Consider the following 19859-nt stretch of genomic DNA (forward strand, 5'->3'; position numbering starts at 1 on the left):
CACAGCTACCATCAGGCTGCAGGTTCAGAAGCCTGAAGTCCTACAATGCCAGGTTCAAGAATAGCTTTCACCCTGCCCTCAAATTTACCTGGTCTATTACCTCCCCTTTCTTGATCTTTCTGCCTCCATCTCTGGAGACGGCCTATCTACTGATATCTACTATAAGCCTACAGACTCTCACAGCTACCTGGACTATTCCTCTTCCCACCCTGTCTCTTGCAAAGATGCTATCCCCTTCTCACAATTCCTCTGTCTCCGCCGCATCTGCTCTCAGGATGAGGCTTTTCATTCCAGGACGAAGGAGATGTCTTCCTTTTTTAAACAAAGGGGCTTCCCTTCGTCCACCATCAACTCTGCTCTCAAACGCATCTCTCCCATTTTCCCCACATGTGCCCTCACCCCATCCGCCCGCCACCCCACTCGGGATAGGGTTCCCCTTGTCCTCACCTACCACCCCACCAGCCTCCGGATCCAACGTATAATTCTCCGTAACTTCTGCCACCTCTAACGGGATCCACCTCCAACTACCAAGCACATCTTTCCCTCCCCCCACTTTCTGCTTTCCGCAGGGATCGCTCCCTACGCGACTCCCTTGTCCATTTATCCCCCCCATCCCTTCCCACCGATCTCCCTCCTGGCACTTATCCTTGTAAACGGAACAAGTGCTACACTTGCCCTTACACTTCCTCCCTCACCACCATTCAGGGCCCCAGACAGTCCTTCCAGGTGAAGCGACACTTCACCTGTGAGTCGGCTGGTGTGGTATACTGTGTCCAGTGCTCCCGGTGTGGCCTTTTATATATTGGTGAGACCCGACGCAGATTGGGAGACTGTTTCGCGGAACACCTATGCTCGGTCCGCCAGAGAAAGCAGGATCTCCCAGTGGCCACACATTTTAATTCCACGTCCGATTCCCATTCTGATATGTCTATCCATGGCCTCCTCTACTGTCAAGATGAAGCCACATTCGGGTTGGTGGAACAACACCTCTAACCTGATGGCATGAACATTGACTTCTCTAACTTCCGTTAATGCCCCCCCCTCCCCTTCTTACCCCATCCCTGACATATTTAGTTGTTTGTTTTTTTCTCTCTCTCTGCCCATCACTCTGCCTGTTTGTTCTCCATCTCCCTCTGGTGCTCCCCTCCCCCTTTCTTTCTCCCTAGGCCTCCTGTCCCATGATCCTTTCCCTTCTCCAGCTCTGTATCACTTTCGCCAATCACCTTTCCAGCTCTTAGCTTCATCCCACCCCCTCCGGTCTTATCCTATCATTTCACAATTCCCCCTCCCCTGACTACTTTCAAATCTTTTAGTATCTCTCTCCTTTCAGTTAGTCCTGATGAAGGGTCTCGACCCGAAACGTCGACAGCGCTTCTCCCTATAGATGCTGCCTGGCCTGCTGTGTTCCACCAGCATTTTGTGTGTGTTGTTTCAAGAATAGCTCCTTCTCTTCAACCATTTGATTCTTAATCACTACAGTTTAGCACCACTTTACACTAAAATGCACTTTATTAAAATTGTGTATAACTTGCACTTAAGTTATATTTTTCTCGTGAATGCTGCTTTTCTGATGCTCTGTGCCTGTGGTGCTGTTGCAAGCCAGTTTTCATTGGACCTGTGCACAATAAATTTCACTGTGACTGAAGTGGTGTTTAGGACACTGTAAGGGGAAGGAAATGGAATGAACATTGCCTACGATATTGATCGAGATCTGTTATTAGTGTGTGTGCTCTGCTGGCAGAGAGGAAAAGGGGAAAGCGAGGGGGAGGAATAAATAAAGATCAAGGTATGTTGTATGATTCCCTCTCAAAGGGAAAATCTCTAATTTTTGTTCTCCCCCGTCTTCCCTCTGTAGCAGACTGCTTTAGTGTGTAATGTTTACAAAATTCTAATGATCTGTTTCCTCTTAGGTCCTATGGCAGTGTGTTCAAAGCAATCCACAAGGAGTCAGGCCAAGTGGTGGCAATCAAACAGGTCCCGGTAGAATCAGACTTGCAGGAGATTATCAAAGAGATCTCCATTATGCAGCAGTGTGATAGGTGAGGCAAAATGATTTTTTCTTAGTGGATACTTGTTAGTTGTTTTTTTAAACAAATGAATATTGATGTTATTGTAATATGGTGGAACTGTGGGGGTATAGAGCCCGGAGTTCCTGTTTGTCTGTGGTGACGTGGTAACTCAATGGTTTAAAAAAAACTTCAGACTCAGCTGTGAAAAGAAATATGATTCATCCCCACTCATGCTGTGAAACCTGCTGTTAGGCACAGCGCGTGAAGGAACCCATGGCTGGTGTCACAGTAGTGTAGTGGTGAGCCGATCACTGTTACACCAGCATTCCAGGTTCGATTCCCACCATTGTCTGTGAAGAGTTTTTGTGCACTCTCCCCTCCCCAGGAGCACGTGGGCTTCTGCCAGGTGCTCTGGTGTCCTCTCGCATTCCAAAAAGGCATGGTTAGTAGGTTAATTGGGTAAAGAGTGCCTGTTACTGCGCTGTATCCCTAAATAAAAGGGGCTGTCCAGTAGTGTAGCAGTTAGTGTGACATGATTGCAGCTCGGGGCATTCGGCGTACTTCTGTAACCTGTCTCTGTATCCTCCCCATGGAACGTGTGGGTTTTCCCTGGGTGCCTCGGCTTCCTCCCACACTCCAAAGGCATACCGGGTGGGTTAATTTGTCACTGTAAGTTCTCCTGTGATTAGGTTGTGGTTATTCGGGGTTCTGGAGTTGCTGGGGTAGCACTGCTCGAAGGGCTGTAGAGGCCTAATCCACACATTTGTAATTATCGCTTTACAAATAAACACTTTGAACTTGGATGTACATGGATGGGAGGGGTACTGAGGGTGATAGTCCAGATGCCCGTCAATGCGACCAGGTAGAATAATAGTTCTACATAGACTAGACAAACAAAAGAGCCTGTTTCTGTCCTGTAGTGGTCTATGACTCTGCCTCCCCATTTATAAGAGTCACCAACTCCCTTTCTAAGAAATGCAAGCCTCTTTGTGTTCGTGCAGAGACGTTTGGCTGGGCCTCGGACTTGATTCTTATTTTGATCATCTGATCTGTGCCATCAGAGTGAGGTTAATTAAGCTGGGGAAAATGGGAGTATGGGTGTATATCGACACAAATGTGTTAAACATCTGGATAAATTATCAGGGAAGGGACACAAAGCACAAACAAAACCGTTAATGAAAATAAATGTTAAATACCTGAGATGGCTCATGTGCAGTGATTCATTCTGATGTTAAATATCCTGTGGCTTTCTTTAAAGAAGAACAGCTAACCTTGGGTTGAACCAGTTCTTCCGACGCCAGGTCATCTGCTCATTCACCTTGACTTCTCTTTTGTGCCAGGTCCCCATAGCCTTCTATTCCTTGATCTCTCAAATTATTGTTCCCCGTGGCCCTCAGTTCCCCAATTTTTCAAATATTTAGCCATTCCCACATTGAATATATCTAATGATCTGTCTTATGACACTCTCTGGGCAGAGAGTTCTAAAGGCTCACAATTCACCTTGTTTGTCTGCTAAGCCTGTACAATGAGCTTGGTCATTAATTGTCCTGAACCTCATTGTTAATGGACTGAAGTCCAGGCCCTGACCAGGTTGTGTGGTAGCTGATAAACATTTACAATTTTCACCCGCAGGCGTCTTCACTCCTCAGAAGAATGGATGCTAGCCATCCTCGACCCTGGAGACCTGGTTCCCTACTGCCTTTCTTGTTTTCTTCCCGTGGTGCACACAAGAGTGCATACACAGGACCAAACTTGCTCAATGACAAGTACATAATCTTGTCCAAACATTTCAGTCTCCTCCCTTTTGAGTGCCCTGTCCCTTTACCCAATGCCTTCCTTCAGTCCTGAGGCCAGGGCCTGATGGTCGAAGCCCTGGAGTCCGGTAGGTCTGGAAGTGGAAGGCCCAATGTCCGCGGGTCCGATCCAGGGACTAGCGGTTGGAGATAAAGGGGCAGCCTAACCTCGGTGTTGGAGGCCTGTGTGTATGTGACTTTACAGTTGTTGTTGCTGCTTGTGTTGTTCTTCTGAACGCTTTGTTGGCGCATGAATGTGCTGGTGACACCAGTGGGCTGCCCCCTCACATCCTTAGGTTGTGTTGCTTGTTAATAGAAGTGACACTTTTCACTATATGTTTCAATGTACATGTGATAAATTAATAAATCTGAAGCCTTTATAGCCCCCTCCTGCTCCACTCTCCTGCTAAGAAGATGTAACCAGTACTTCAAATCTAACTGATTACATTAAATTATTTGTAATGCAACAGCATTGGGTAAATTGAGACCGTTTCTAAGATTGTTTTAGTGGATGGGATAATGAACATTGTTTTCAATCATTATTTTATTTCTAGAAAAATGTTTTAATTATCTTCCCCTTTCTCCACAGTCCTCATGTGGTAAAGTACTATGGAAGCTATTTCAAGAATACAGATCTGTGGATCGTCATGGAATACTGTGGAGCCGGTTCAGTGTCAGATCTTATTCGGATAAGGAATAAAACGGTAATTCAGTGCATTATCTAACCCAAGTATGTGAGTGCAAGTTCTTTTAAACCAGGCCCTTAACTCAGCATTTCAAAAATGACTTTATATTTGGACTTCAGCTCTTTCTATTTGGAGTTCAAATTAAATCTATTATTACAGTATGTGTATGTCACCATACATTACCTTGAGATTCAGAATTTCCTGCCCAGTCGGAATGGATATTGAGTAATTTTGGCTTTTGACCTGCTGTTGGACCTTAGTGAAGGAATGTGACTAATCGTGAAGTATAAGATGTTAACGAACAGCACGTAGTGTCAGAAATACCATTCAGCTAGATAGTATCTAAGAAGCTAGATGTAGAGTGTAGAGTGGGTGGAGATCATAGGTCTGCAAATGGGGATTGCCCACTGATGAAGTTTACCAGTTTAATCCCTTCCTTCTTCCTTCCAAAACTTTGTTATCACTTTGATTATGATCTAAGCCACTCCCATTTGTAATTGTAAATTACTTATTATCAATTCGAAAGCTGAGCAAAGAACTATTCATTCCATTGATGTTATGAAAGACTGTCTCAACTCCGCTAGCAATGCTGTAGTGTAAGAGCGGTGGCACATTTTTGTTCTGTGAATTCTTGGCTCCTAGCAAGGCAAGCTTATTTTGGTTATAACCTATAAGGTTATAAGCAATCCAGATTATTTTGCCATTGAATTAAAAAGAAAAAGGGCGTCTTGGTAGCCTAGAGGTTAGCACAATCGCCGTAAAGCACCAGGTTCCATTCTCACTGCTGTCTATAAGGAGTTCTTATGTTCTCCCCATGACCGTGTGAGTTTCCTCCAGGTGCTGCATCTCCGACTTCCTCCCACAGTCCGAAGATGTATGATTAGTGAGTTGTGGGCATATTGTGTCCTGGCAATACCTATGGACTGCCCCAGCACATCACAAAAAATAATGGAAATGACACATTTCACCGTGTGTTTCAATGTACATGTGACAAATAAATGTAATCTTTATTATTTAATCTATATGAAGTATTAGCTGGAATATCATGTATATTTTCCAGAGTGCCAGGAATCTTGGTGCATTATTGAAAAGTAAAGAACTATAGATGCAGGAAATCTGACGAGCAGAAACTGCTGGAAATGCTTTTCAGTCAAGCAGATTCTGTGGAAAATAAATTATGCTTAACATTTGGGTCGATGATTCTTCCCTAGAGCTCTAGTTCTCTTCCCATTGCTTGTGATTGACTCTGCGTGTTTGTGACACTTAATGTTTTTATTTTGGTGCATTGTTGTAGCTGCCGTGTCGTATGACATGAGTGATCATGATCTTTCCATGACCATGATTGTTCTTGGCAAATTTTTCTACAGAAGTGGTTTGCCATTGCCTTCTTCTGGGCAGTGTCTTTACAAGACAGGTGACTGCAGCCATTATCAATACTCTTCAGAGATTGTCTGCCTGGCGTTCAGTGGTCACATAACCAGGACTTGTGATATGCACCAGCTGCTCATATGACCATCCACCTCCTGCTGATTGGGGGGTGGGGGGGAAGTGCCAAACAGTTGCTACACTTTGCCCAAGGGTGACCTGCAGGCTAGCTTTACACCTCCTTTTGGTAGAGACATATCTCCACCCTACCACCCCCATAATTAATACCCTGACTGATAAAGTTCCTATTAGCAGTGGGGTTTAGAAGATAATGTTGTAGGAAAAGGAAATGGAATAATTTTAGGTGGTTGCTGTTAGCTAAATTGAAGCATGATGAAACCTGTTTGGAGGCATTAAACATACTTGCCTTTGCTTGTCCTAATTGAGGCCTCAAAGCAAATTGCAAGATAATATTTCGGCTGTTTTGTGCAGAAAACTTGTGTTTGTAAGCCTTAACATTGCAAGTTCTGAAAGGAATTTATACAAACTGATAAGAACTAGCGCAAAGTGGCAGCTGTACTTTTCCTTAATGATAATGATGGCATTCCTTTCTTTTTAAATCTTTTTATTAATTTTAAGAAAAACATAAGTGAAATATGAATACAAAATGTTTGAGAGTACATAATTAATAGTTTAAATAGACAATCAGATATGTAATAATCAATATATAAGGCCTCCCAAACTCATAGTATTAATGTAAAAGAATCGAAAAAAAGAAAAAAAAAAACCCCAAAAAAACTAAAAGAAAACTTAAAAAAAACTAAAAAAAATCTAACCAACATGGGCAATTGCATAATGTTAAATACATACAGTAGTGCCGATAACTCCGAACCTCCATCCAAATAATTAAGGATAATAACAGTAAGGTTCAGGATCAGACCATTTAACTCATATGAAAATGTTGAATAAATGGTCTCCAAGTTTCCTCAAATTTAACTGAAGAATCAAAAACCACGCTTCTAATTTTTTCTAAACTCAAACAAGAAATAGTTTGAGAAAACCACTGAAATACAGTTGGAGGGTTAATTTCTTTCCAATTCAGTAAAATAGATCTTCTAGCCATTAATGTAACAAATGCAATCATTCATTGAGATGAAGCGGATAGACAATTATTATCTATCATTGGTAAACCAAAAATTGCAGTAAAAGGATGCAGTTGGAAATTGATATTTAAAACTCTTGAAATAATATTAAAAATATCTTCCCAATAATTTTGTAAACAAGGACAAGACCAAAGCATATGAGTCAATGAAGCAACATCAGAATGACATCTGTCACAGGTTGAATTAACATAAGAATAAAATCGAGCAAGTTTATCTTTAGACATGTGAGCTCTATGTACAACCTTAAATTGTATTAGGGCATGTTTAGCACAAATAGAGGACGAATTTACCAATGATAAAATTTTTTCCCATTGCTCAGTAGATATAGGACAATACAATTCTTCTTGCCATTCCTTCTTAATTTTTTCTGATACACCTGACTGTACACTCATAATCATATTATAAATGATAGTTACTAAACCCTTTTGACAAGGATTGAGGGCTAAAATTCTTTCTGTAATGTCCAATGGACTTTCTTTCGAAAAAGACTTTAATTCATTATACAGAAAATTTCTGACTTGCAAATATCTAAAAAAATGGGTTTTAGGTAAATTATATTTATTAGATAGCTGTTCAAAGGACATAATGTTATCATCCAAAAACAGATCACGAAAACATGTTATACGTTTTGTTTTCCATAAAAGAAAAGCTTGATCTATAGATGAAGGCCGAAAGAAGTAGTTAGATATTATAGGACATGACAGCATAAACTTATTCAAGCCAAAAAATTTACAAAATTGAAACCAAATTCGTAATGTATACTTGACTATGGGATTAGTTATCTGTTTATTCATTTTGAGTAACGAAAAAGGAAGTGAAGATCCTAAGATTGAGATCAGTGAAAAATCTTGCACAGATTTACATTCCAAATTTACCCATTGTGGGCAAACAGCTGTAGTCGATTCTTGTGTCCAGAATATTAAATACCGTATATTAACTGCCCAATAGTAAAATCTTAAGTTTGGTAGAGCCAAGCCGCCCTCCTTCTTAGGCTTCTGTAAATATTTTTTGCCTAGTCTAGGATTTTTGTTCTGCCACAAATAAGAAGATATTTTAGAGTCAACCATATCAAAAAAAGATTTAGGAATAAAAATTGGTAATGCTTGAAATAAATATAAAAATTTAGGTAGTATCATCATCTTAATGGCATTAACTCTGCCTACCAAAGACAAAGATAGTGGAGACCTCCTATTAACAAGTTGCTTAATTTGATCGATTAAAGGTAGAAAATTAATTTTAAATAAATCTTTATGTTTTTTAGTAATTTTAATACCTAAATAAGTAAAATAATCTAACAATTCTATATGGTACATGATTATAAATTGGAACATGCATATTTAATGGAAATAGTTCACTCTTATTAAAATTCAATTTATAACCAGAAAAGTTACTAAATTGAGCGAGCAAAGAAGAAATAGCAGGAATAGATCTTTCAGGGTCAGATATATATAATAACAAGTCATCCACATATAATGATACCTTATACGTCGTCTCCCCACGGGTAATACTGAAAATATTGGGTGATTCACGAATAGCTATAGCCAAGGGTTCTAAAGCAATGTCAAATAATAAAGGACTTAAAGGACAACCTTGCCTTGTACCCCGAAATAACTGAAAAAAAGGGGATCTTTGATTATTGGTAAAAACCGAAGCTAAGGGTTTATGGTATATTAATTTAATCCATGATATAAATTTTGAACTAAAGTTAAAATGTTGCATTGTATTAAATAAATATGGCCATTCGACTCTATCAAATGCTTTTTCGGCATCTAAAGAAATGACACATTCTGGTATTTTAGATGAAGAGGTATAATTAATATTAATTAATTTTCTAATGTTAAAAGATGAATAGCGATTTTTAATAAATCCAGTCTGATCTTCAGAAATAATTTGAGGTAATATATTTTCTAATCTAATAGCCAAAATTTTACTGAAAATCTTAAAATCCGTATTCAACAAGGATATAGGCCGATAGGATGCGCATTCAGTAGGGTCTTTATCTTTTTTAAGAATTAAAGAAATAGAAGCTTCATAAAAAGATTGTGGTAGTTTGCCTATACTTAATGCATCTTTAAAAATTTTACAAAGCCAAGGAGAAAGTACGGAAGAAAAAGATTTTAAAAATTCTGTAGAAAAACCATCTGGACCAGAAGCTTTACCCGAATTCATTGAAAAAATAGCCTTTTCTATTTCAGACTCCGTAATAGGTGTATCCAAAAATACACTATCCTCAACAGTTACTTTTGGAATATTCAATTTCCTTAAAAATTCATTTATTATAGAAGAGTCCTTAGTACATTCTGATTGATTATAAGGAATTATAAAAATCTTGAAAGGCTTTATTTATCTCTTTGTGATCAATCGTCAAAGTACCATCTTGTTTACGAATCCTAGTAATCTGTCGTTTATCCGAAGCAATTTTCAATTGGTTAGCTAGTAATTTACCAGACTTATCTCCATATGTATAGAATTGGGCTTTTGATTTAATTAACTGACTTTCAATCGAGGAGGATAATAGTAAGCTATGCTCCATTTGAAGTTCCACTCTTTCTTTATAAAATTCTTTGCTAGGGGTCATTGAATAAATCTTGTCAATTGCTTTGATTTTATCAACTAGTGTTAATATTTTAGAATTAGTTCGTTTCCTAACTCCAGCAGAATATGAAATAATCTGTCCACGGATATATGCCTTAAAAGTATCCCACAAAGTTCCACTAGAGATCTCTGCTGTAGAATTTGTTGAGAAAAACAAATCAATTTGCTGTTTAATAAAGTTGACAAAGTCAGAATCCTGCAATAAAACAGGATTAAACCTCCAACCTTTAGTATTAATATATGAATCCGTCATCTTAATAGATAACTTCAAAGGTGCATGATCAGATATGGTAATAGAGTCATATTTACAATCCATAACATCTGTAAGTAAATGGTGATCAATGAAAAAGTAATCAATTCTTGAGTAATTATGGTAAACATGGGAAAAGTATGAAAACTCTTTGTCATTAGGGTGTAAAAAACGCCAAATTTCACAAATAGCTGAATCAATCATAAAAGAGTTAATGAGAGAAGCCGATTTATTCGGAAGAGTTTGGGTGGGCTTGGATCTATCCATCAAAGGGTTTAAACAACAATTAAAATCCCCACCCATTATCAATCTATATTGATTCAAATTAGGAAAGGATGTAAATAAACATTTAAAAAATTCAGGACAATCAGTATTTGGAGCATAAACATTAACTAAAACAACTTTTTGATTAAAAAGTAGACCAGTAATAAGCAAAAATCTACCTTGCGGATCTGAAATTGTTTCATGATGTATAAAAGAAGTTGATGAATCTATAAAAATGGAAACACCTCTTACTTTGGCGTGCGAATTTGAGTGATACTGTTGGCCCTTCCAAAACCTAAACAACCGTTGACTATCCACCTTCCTTACATGAGTCTCTTGTACAAAAATAACATTAGCATTCATTCTATGGAATACTTTGAATGTTTTTTTCTGTTTGATCGGATGATTTAAACCATTAGTATTCCAAGAAACAAAGTTAATAGTCCTATCCATATTGACAATATTTATTACAGTTAACACATAAGTTTGAAAAAAAAGTGAACTCATGAACCCGGAAGAAGGAAGTAAGTTCAAGGAGAAACCGGAAGTCACGGCACTGCGACCATTTTTGTAGTTTCATATAAGCCCATGAAATAAAACTAAGCAGAAAGCAAGCAAAAAGAAAAGAAAAAAGAAAAATACCCCTCCCTCCACCCTCAAAACCCCAGGAAAAAAGCCAAAAAGAGGCAAGCAAGCAATCTAATACTAAAATTACCCCTGTGTCTCAAGACGGCAACTCAGACACAACAAAGTTTAAAAAAAATACAAACAACCCACATTATAAGAAAGGGTTGGTGTAACAAAAGTTAAAATATAAAATTAGTATTATAAATGTATATAAACAAAAGGGTTAAAAAGAATTAAAACAATAAAACCCATAAATGACTAATACTGGATTGGTATTTTAAATGAAAGTTTAAAACTTTCAAACACATCAAAACAGATATGACGTTCCAAGCACTAAAGTCTGTCGGGAAGAAGAAACGCCATTTTATTTTTAAAAAAAATCTTAATATTTAAATGTTAAGAGTATAAAAAAGCGTATATCAGCTTAAAAAGAAAAGCAAAAAGGAAAAAAAAACCCTAATAAGTTATTTTCAACGCTAATAGATTAATAATATGGAAAAATAATAAAGTCAAAATAAACCCAGCAAAAAGAGCTTTAACCGTATATAAGAAATACATGTAAGCCATACCCAAAAAAAAACCAAACATCATTCTGTAACAGATCCAAATCTATAGGCTAAATTACATTAGTCAGCCCGATCGAATGTCATTGTTCCAGGAAACTTTGAGCATCCGCTGGAGATTTAAACAGCCGAAAAGTTCCATCCTCAAGAGTGACTCTCAAGTGTGCTGGAAATAACAGCGCTTGCTTGCAGCTTTTCTGGTGAAATTTCGACATAACCGATCTAAAAGCCATTCTTGCCCTTAAGACTTCAGGGCTATAATCTTCCAGAATGCGAAATTTAAACTCTTGATAGCTGATCATACCCTTTTTCCGAGCTGCCCGAATCAAACGTTCTTTGGTATGAGGGTAATGGATCCGGAGAATTACATGTCGTGGTTTCAAACTTGAATCAGACCGAAAACGGGAGACACGGTGTGCCCGATCGATTACCGGGAGAGAGTCCAGTACCTCTGGACCCAAGACATCCATTAGAAATTTAGAGAAGAAAACGGTAAGATCACCGCTCTCAAATTTTTCCGGAATCCCAATTAACCGAAGATTTTGTCTTCGAGAGCGATTTTCCAAATCAGTAATTTTAACTTTATAACGATCCATCTGTTGAGAAGTCGAAGTTTGCTCTTCTTGTATTTTTTCAATTATACGATCTTGCGAGCGGCTTCTTCAAGAGCCAAAATACTTGCTTGTTGTTTTTGTGATTCCAGTGTAAGTATCTGGAGCTTTTCTTCAACCAGCTTCAAACGTTCATCAAACCAAAAAAGCTTTACGGTTATTTTTCTCTCCAGTTCTTCAAATTTGTCTTCTATAAGCTTCACAATTGTTTCTAAAGTTATCGGTTCTTTCGTCTGTTTCGATTCTTTTGCTTTAGACATTTCAGCAAGTTGAGAATAATTCAAATAGTTAAAAAGAAAAATTCTGTATGTTTAGACCCCTTTAGAATAAGTATAAGAAGATCCTTTAAGGGGTGTTTGTAGGTTAAAAAGACGTAAAAGGTTTGGAGCAAAGCCTAGAAGTGGTTTACTCCATGAGCGCCATCTTGAGACCCCATGGCATTCCACAGAATGACAGTGAAATGCTCCAGCATGTCCAATGGTCATAATAGATGCTATTAAAATGCAAGATCTTTCCAGATTTGAGTACCAATTAGATATGAATGGAGAACACATCTTGAGAGAGCATGTAGTCATTTGGGTACATAGTTAATTCAGCTGAAGTTTTTTTCATCATTCAACCGAATGCATGTATACAGCTAAATGAAACAACTTTCCTTAAGGACTAAGGTGCAACATACAGTAGATAGATAGATACTTTATTCATCCCCATGGGGAAATTCAACATTTTTTCCAATGTCCCATACACTTGTTGTAGCAAAACTAATTACATACAATACTCTCTCAAAAAGCATTAATAATAGCTTTTAAAAAGTTCTTAAGTAGTTTACTTAAATACATTAAATACAATCAACCCCGGCACTTTAACATATCTTACTCCTGGCGGTTGAATTGTAAAGCCTAATGGCATTGGGGAGTATTGACCTCTTCATCCTGTCTGAGGAGCATTGCATCGATAGCAACCTGTCGCTGAAACTGCTTCTCTGTCTCTGGATGGTGCTATGTAGAGGATGTTCAGGGTTTTCCATAATTGACCGTAGCCTACTCAGCGCCCTTCGCTCAGCTACCGATGTTATACTCTCCAGTACTTTGCCCACGACAGAGCCCGCCTTCCTTACCAGCTTATTAAGACGTGAGGCGTCCCTCTTCTTAATGCTGCCTCCCCAACACGCCACCACAAAGAAGAGGGCGCTCTCCACAACTGACCTATAGAACATCTTCAGCATCTCACTACAGACATTGAATGACGCCAACCTTCTAAGGAAGTACAGTCGACTCTGTGCCTTCCTGCACAAGGCATCTGTGTTGGCAGTCCAGTCTAGCTTCTCGTCTAACTGTACTCCCAGATACTTGTAGGTCTTAACCTGCTCCACACATTCTCCATTAATGATCACTGGCTCCATATGAGGCCTAGATCTCCTAAAGTCCACCACCATCTCCTTGGTCTTGGTGATATTGAGACGCAGGTAGTTTGAGTTGCACCATATCACAAAGTCCTGTATCAGTTTCCTATACTCCTCCTCCTGTCCATTCCTGACACACCCCACTATGGCCGTGTCGTCAGCGAACTTCTGCACATGGCAGGACTCCGAGTTATATTGGAAGTCTGATGTGTACAGGGTGAACAGGACCGGAGAGAGCACGGTCCCCTGCGGCGCTCCTGTGCTGCTGACCACCGTGTCAGACCTACAGTCTCCCAACCGCACATACTGAGGTCTATCTGTCAAGTAGTCCACTATCCAATCCACCATGTGAGAGTCTACTCCCATCTCCGTTAGTTTGTGCCTTAAGATCTTGGGCTGGATGGTGTTAAAGGCACTAGAGAAGTCCAGGAATGTAATCCTCACAGCACCACTGACGTATCACGTACGGCACATAAAGTAATATTAACAGATGGACGTGTTCTGTAGATGTATAGTTAAATATACACAGTATTACTATTTCTGACCGAAAGTAGGAGGTCAAAGTGATTGTGGATGGATGGTGGAGGTGTTGCTGGGCTTACTTTTCTAAAGGTGCTGATGGAACTGGGTGAGAGTATCTGTAAGCCAGAAACTTGGTGCTCCTGACTCTCCACAGAGGAGCCATTGATGTGTAGTAGGGAGTGGTCAGCCTGCTTCATCCTTAAATCCACAATCATCTATTTTATTAGACTCAAATTAATTGAGTTGGGGAATCTCGGTGAGGAAAAGTGGCTACCATTATATCAGACAGTGTGATACTTTCCCAGTGACAGTTATTTAGAAATACACTCTTCAAAATGTTTTTAAGAGACTACATTTTAACTCAGATTTGTTTCCTTTTCTTCAGCTAACAGAGGATGAGATTGCCACAATCTTACAATCCACGTTAAAAGGGTTGGAATATCTACACTTCATGAGAAAGATCCACAGGGACATCAAAGCTGGAAACATCTTGCTGAACAACGAGGGGCATGCTAAACTGGCGGATTTTGGAGTTGCGGGTCAGCTTACTGTAAGTTATCGCCAAAGACCAGCGGTCCCCCAAAAGCTAAATGACTCTTATAATGAATTACACTCAGTGGTCACTTTATTAGGTACACTTGTACACCTGCTATTTAATGTAGATATCTAATCAGCAAATCACGTGGCAGCAACTCAATGCAGAAAAGCATGCAGACATGGTCCAGAGGTTCAGTTGTTGTTCAGATCAAACATCAAAATGGGGAAGAAATGTGATCTGAGTGACTCTGACTGTGGAATGATTGTTGGTGCCAGATGGGGTGGTTTGAGTATCTCAGAAACTGCTGACCTCCTGGGATTTTCATGGACAGCAGTCTCTGGAATTTACGGAGGGTGGTGTGATAAACAAGAAATTTCCAGTGAGCAGCAGTTCTGTGGGCAAAAATGCCTTGTTAGTGAGAGAGGTCAGAGGAGAATGGCCAGCGTGGTTCAAGGTGACAAGAAGGTGACAGTAATTCAGATAACCACGTGTTACAATAGTGGTGTGGTGTGGCACGTGGCCAAGTGGTTAAGGCGTTGGACTAGCTCAGTCCACTGCTGTTCGCTGTGCTGACCCATGACTGTGCTGCAACACACAGCTCGAACCATATCACCAAGTTCGCCGATGACACGACCGTGGTGGGTCTCATCAGCAAGAACGACGAGTCAGCTTACAGAGAGGAGGTTCAGCGGCTAACGGACTGGTGCAGAGCCAACAACCTGTCTCTTAATGTGAACAAACGAGATGGTTGTTGACTTCAGGAGGGCACGGAGCGACCACTTCCTGCTGAACATCGACGGCTCCTCGGTAGAGATCGTAAAGAGCACCAAATTTCTTGGTGTTCACCTGACAGAGAATCTCAACTGGTCCCTCAACACCAGCTCTATAGCAAAGAAAGCCCAGCAGCGTCTCTACTTTTTGCGAAGGCTGAGGAAAGTCCATCTCCCACCCCCCCCATCCTCATCACATTCTACAGGGGTTGTATTGAGAGCATCCTGAGCAGCTGCATCACTGCCTGGTTCGGAAATTGCACCATCTCGGATCGCAAGACCCTGCAGCGGATAGTGAGGTCAGCTGAGAAGATCATCGGGGTCTCTCTTCCCGCCATCACAGACATTTACGCTACACGCTGCATCCGCAAAGGAAACAGCATTATGAACGACCCCATGTACCCCTCATATAATCTCTTCTCCCTCCTGCCATCTGGGAAAAGGCTCCGAAGCATTTGGGCTCTCACGACCAGACTATGTAACAGTTTCTTCCCCCGAGCTATCAGACTCCTCAATACCCAGAGCCTGGACTGACACCTTGCCCTACTGTCCTGTTTATTATTTATTGTAATGCCTGCACTGTTTTTGTGCACTTTATGCAGTCCTGTGTAGGTCTGTAGTCTAGTGTAGCTTTCTCTGTGTTTTTTCTTATTATGTAGTTCAATCTAGTTTTTTGTACTGTGTCATGTAAACCATGGTCCTGAAAAACGTTGTCTCATTTTTACTATGTACTGTACCAGCAGTTATGGTCGAAATGACAATAAAAGTTGACCTGACTTGACTTGACTTGAAGGTCGTGAGTTCGAGTCCCAGCCGAGGCAGCGTTTTGTGTCCTTGAGCAAGGCACTTAACCACACATTGTTCCAGGCCACCCAGCTGAAAATGGGTACCGGCAAAATGCTGGAGGGTTAACCTCGTGATAGACTGGCGTCCTATCTGGGGGGGGTCTCGTCTCGCTTCACGCCACGGAAACCGGCATAAACACCGGCCTGATGAGCCGATAAGGCTCGAGACAGACTTTAACAACAGTGGTGTACAGAAGACGGTGTACAGAAGACGATCTCTGAACACACAACATGTTGAATCTTGAAGTGAATGGGCTATAGCAGCAGAAGACCATGGACATACACTCAGTGGGCACTTTATTAGCTACAGAAAGTAGCTTCTAAGCAAATATCTTCAGTTTTAGAGAATATCAACAAAAATCTATTGGCAAAATATAAAAGGAATATTTTAATATATTAAAATAAACTTTAAGTCTGAGATATAGTAGTAGAAACCACTTTTAGATGTATTGAATGAGATGTTCAAGCAAGGAGACTGTCTTTTTGAGCTAACCACACCATTCATTAAGCTGTTGTTCCATATTTAAATTCCACAGCTTTGTCCTGGAATCATTTACAGAAATCAATAATATTACCCCGAAGCTCACAATTGTCATTTGATTTAGCAGCGATTGCTGTTTGTGGAATCTATTTCCAACACTTCATGAAGCTCAGCATGTGAAGTGTTTTCTAACTTCATGCCTGAAAGACACGGCTTTTTGCTTTTTTTTAGAATATACCCCCCATCTGAAAAAGTAGGATGTAACTGGAAGAGCCAGAGCAAGCACAGAATAAGTAATCTTTCTGTGTCCCTTTATCTAAGAAAGAATGTGCTGGCATTGGAGAGGGTCCAGATGAAATTTGCGAGAATGATTCTGGGAATGAAAGGGTTAATGTTTGAGGAGTGGTTAAGAGCTCTGGGCCTGCGCAGTTGAGTTTAGAATAATGAGGGGGAATCTCATTGAAACTTACTGAATATTGAAAGACTAAGAGTGGATGTGGAGAGGATGTTGCAATTCATGGGAGAGTCTAGGATCTGAGGGCACAGCCTCAAAATAAAAGGACATCTCTTTAGCACTGAGGTGAGGAGGAATTTCTTCTGCCAGAGGGAGGTGAATATCTGGAATTCATTGCCAGAAGCAACAGTGGAGGCAAAGACTTTGGGTAAATTTAAAACGGAGGTGGATACGTTCTTGATTAGGCAGAGTGTCAAAGGTTATGGGGAGAAGGTAGAAGAATGGGGTTGAGCAGGAATAATAAATAATCCATGTTGAAATGGTGGGGCAGATTTGCTGGGCCGAATGGCCTGATTCTGTTCCTGTGTCTTTTGGGACTTACGGTGTTACCAGGACAGCGTAACTGGGGCTGATACCTCTGTTGAGTAATGGACAGTGAGCCCTGTGAGAAAACATTTGAGAGTATATTGTGCTTGAAGGAATAAATGTGGGTTTCCCAAAGCTTCCACAATTACAATTTCCATGCTTCACACTGGGGACAAATGGAGAATAATAATTATTAGCCACAGTTTCTTTGGTCTTAATCATAGAGCACTGCCATTGAAGGCAGAGGTCCGATGTGTTTCCTTTACCTAGCTGTTGGCTCATAGTGTCGTGATATAGGGAATAGAAGGTGACCTGTAGGAGCCATGGTCTTCGCTGACACGTTTCATAGTAAAATGATATAGCCTGTGAATATTGTAAATCCACTAGCCTTCTGTTCTCTTTTTGGACGTTTAGTTCTTTACCAGTTTACTCCATTTGGCCTTAGAGTGTTGCTGAAATAGATTCTTTAAGTTAGCTGCATTCAATACCATCATAGAAAAGTACAGCACAGAAACAGGCCCTTTGGCCCACCTAGCCTGTGCTAAACCATGTAAACTGCCTTCTTCTGTCGACCTGCACCTGGACCATAGTTCTCCATACCCCTCCCATCCATGTACCTGTCCAAACCTCCCTTAAATGTTGAAATCGAGTTCACATGCACTGTTGTGCTGGCAGCTCATTGCACACTCTCATGACCCTCTGAGTGAAGAAGTTTCCCCTCGTGGTCACTTTAAACTTCTCACCTTTCACCCTTAACCCATGACCTCTGGTTGTAATCCCACCCAAGCTCAGTGGAAAGACCCTGTTCGCATTAGCCCCATCTATACCCCTCATAATTTTGTATACCTCTGTCAAATCTCCTCTCAGTCTTCTACGTTCCAAGGAATAAAGTCCCACCTATTCACCCCAGGTCCTGCAATCCCAGCAACATCCTTCTAATTTTTTCTGTACTCTTTCAACCTTATTTACATCATTAGAGAAGGGTTATTGACAGTATTGCCAACGTCAGTGTGTTGGAGGTGGGGCATTGGATGGAGAAAGCTGAAATAATACCCCACTATAAATAGTGATGAGTGTTTAAATGTGTTTAACGTGTAGTTGAAGATCTTAAGATAATTTGCACCTTGACCGCAATTCACCTTGACCTTACACCTTATTGTCTGCGCTTTCTCTGTAATTGTAACACTTTATTCTCCATTCTGGTTTTACTTTCCCTTGTTGTGTCTGTAATGAATAGATATGTAGGGACAGTACGCAGGGTGGGCTTTTCACTGTAACTCAGTATGTGTAACAATGACAAACCAATTTACCATATTCCTAGTTGGTTCTAATTTTGAATTAGAATGTTGGTTATTTCTCCCAAATCACGATGTTGCTATGTCGCAGTTGTGTGTAATGCAGAGGTGTTGTGTACTGGCCTCTGGCTCCTGCTTAAACACTGCAATCTGAATGCAGTGCTTGGGGGGTGGCGGTGGGGTTGGAGTGAGAGGATTCAGTGGTATATTTCAAAAAGGAAATGGATTGAAAAGAACAGAGCAACACACACAAAATGCTGGAGAAACTTAGCAGGTCAGGCAGCATCTGTGGAAGGAACAAATGGAGAGGTCCTGATGAAGGGTTTTGGCTCGAAATCCTGGCTCTTTATTTCTCTCTGTAGGCACTGCCTGACTTGCTGAGTTCCTCCAGCATTATGTGTATGGTGAGTTGAAAAGAACAGGGAAAAGTATGATCTCAAATTGGATTTAAAGAAAAAATACACATCTCAGGGGCCTGCTGCATACTGATCTCAAATTTATGCATTGGACTGGTAAAGCGCTGACAGCCCACTTGGAGGCTCCTTTGAATAACTTGTGTGTATGCTTTTAGGATACAATGGCCAAGAGGAACACAGTGATTGGGACTCCATTCTGGATGGCGCCCGAAGTGATCCAGGAAATCGGTTACAATTGCGTGGCGGACATCTGGTCATTGGGGATTTCAGCGATAGAGATGGCTGAAGGGAAGCCCCCGTACGCGGACATTCATCCAATGAGGGTAAGGAGAAGAAAAGCTAGACATTTCAAAGGCATTCATGCCTCATTCTGTGCACGAGTTCACATTACCACCTCAGCTTTTGGAAAGGATCATAGTATGTGTTTCTCTACATTTGGAAGAAAAATAACTGGTGGCTTTAGAGCTGAGAATGTTTAAAATGGGAGGGGAACACTCAGCATAAACACAGTAGATTCTGCTGATGTTTGGAAATCCAGAATAACACACACATAATGCTGAAGGAACTCAGACCAGGCAGCACCTATGGAGAATAATAAACAGATGATGTTTCAGGCCAAGACCCTTCTTAAGGCCAGCTAAGCCGATTCTACTGTTTAATTTAGCTCCAGTTGAACTTGGGACTTTGCACCTGATCTTGATTCTAACAGTTGGAAAGAACCAGCGAAGTTACAACTCCCATCCTGTACCAGTAAGCAACTAGCTCTTCAAGAGGGCATCCACTTGCATATCACATTAAATAATCTAAAATGTAACTAATAAAATGAGAGATGTGTCTGTTGGAG

The 19859-nt window shown here is 40.4% G+C and overlaps 1 protein-coding gene across 2 annotated transcripts in view; it reads left to right on the forward strand.

The window, feature by feature from the left end:
• Window positions 1-19859, forward strand: part of LOC140736234 (serine/threonine-protein kinase 3/4) — a 198565-nt gene that overhangs the window by 43309 nt on the left and 135397 nt on the right. For both annotated transcript variants that reach the window (XM_073062153.1, XM_073062154.1), the window contains exons 3-6: window positions 1911-2039; window positions 4392-4506; window positions 14236-14400; window positions 19171-19338. In XM_073062153.1, the coding sequence (XP_072918254.1) occupies window positions 1911-2039; window positions 4392-4506; window positions 14236-14400; window positions 19171-19338 (577 nt within the window). The remainder of the gene's footprint in view (window positions 1-1910; window positions 2040-4391; window positions 4507-14235; window positions 14401-19170; window positions 19339-19859) is intronic.

The sequence above is a fragment of the Hemitrygon akajei genome, chromosome 11 (assembly GCF_048418815.1).
Source record: "Hemitrygon akajei chromosome 11, sHemAka1.3, whole genome shotgun sequence".
NCBI lineage: Eukaryota > Metazoa > Chordata > Chondrichthyes > Myliobatiformes > Dasyatidae > Hemitrygon > Hemitrygon akajei.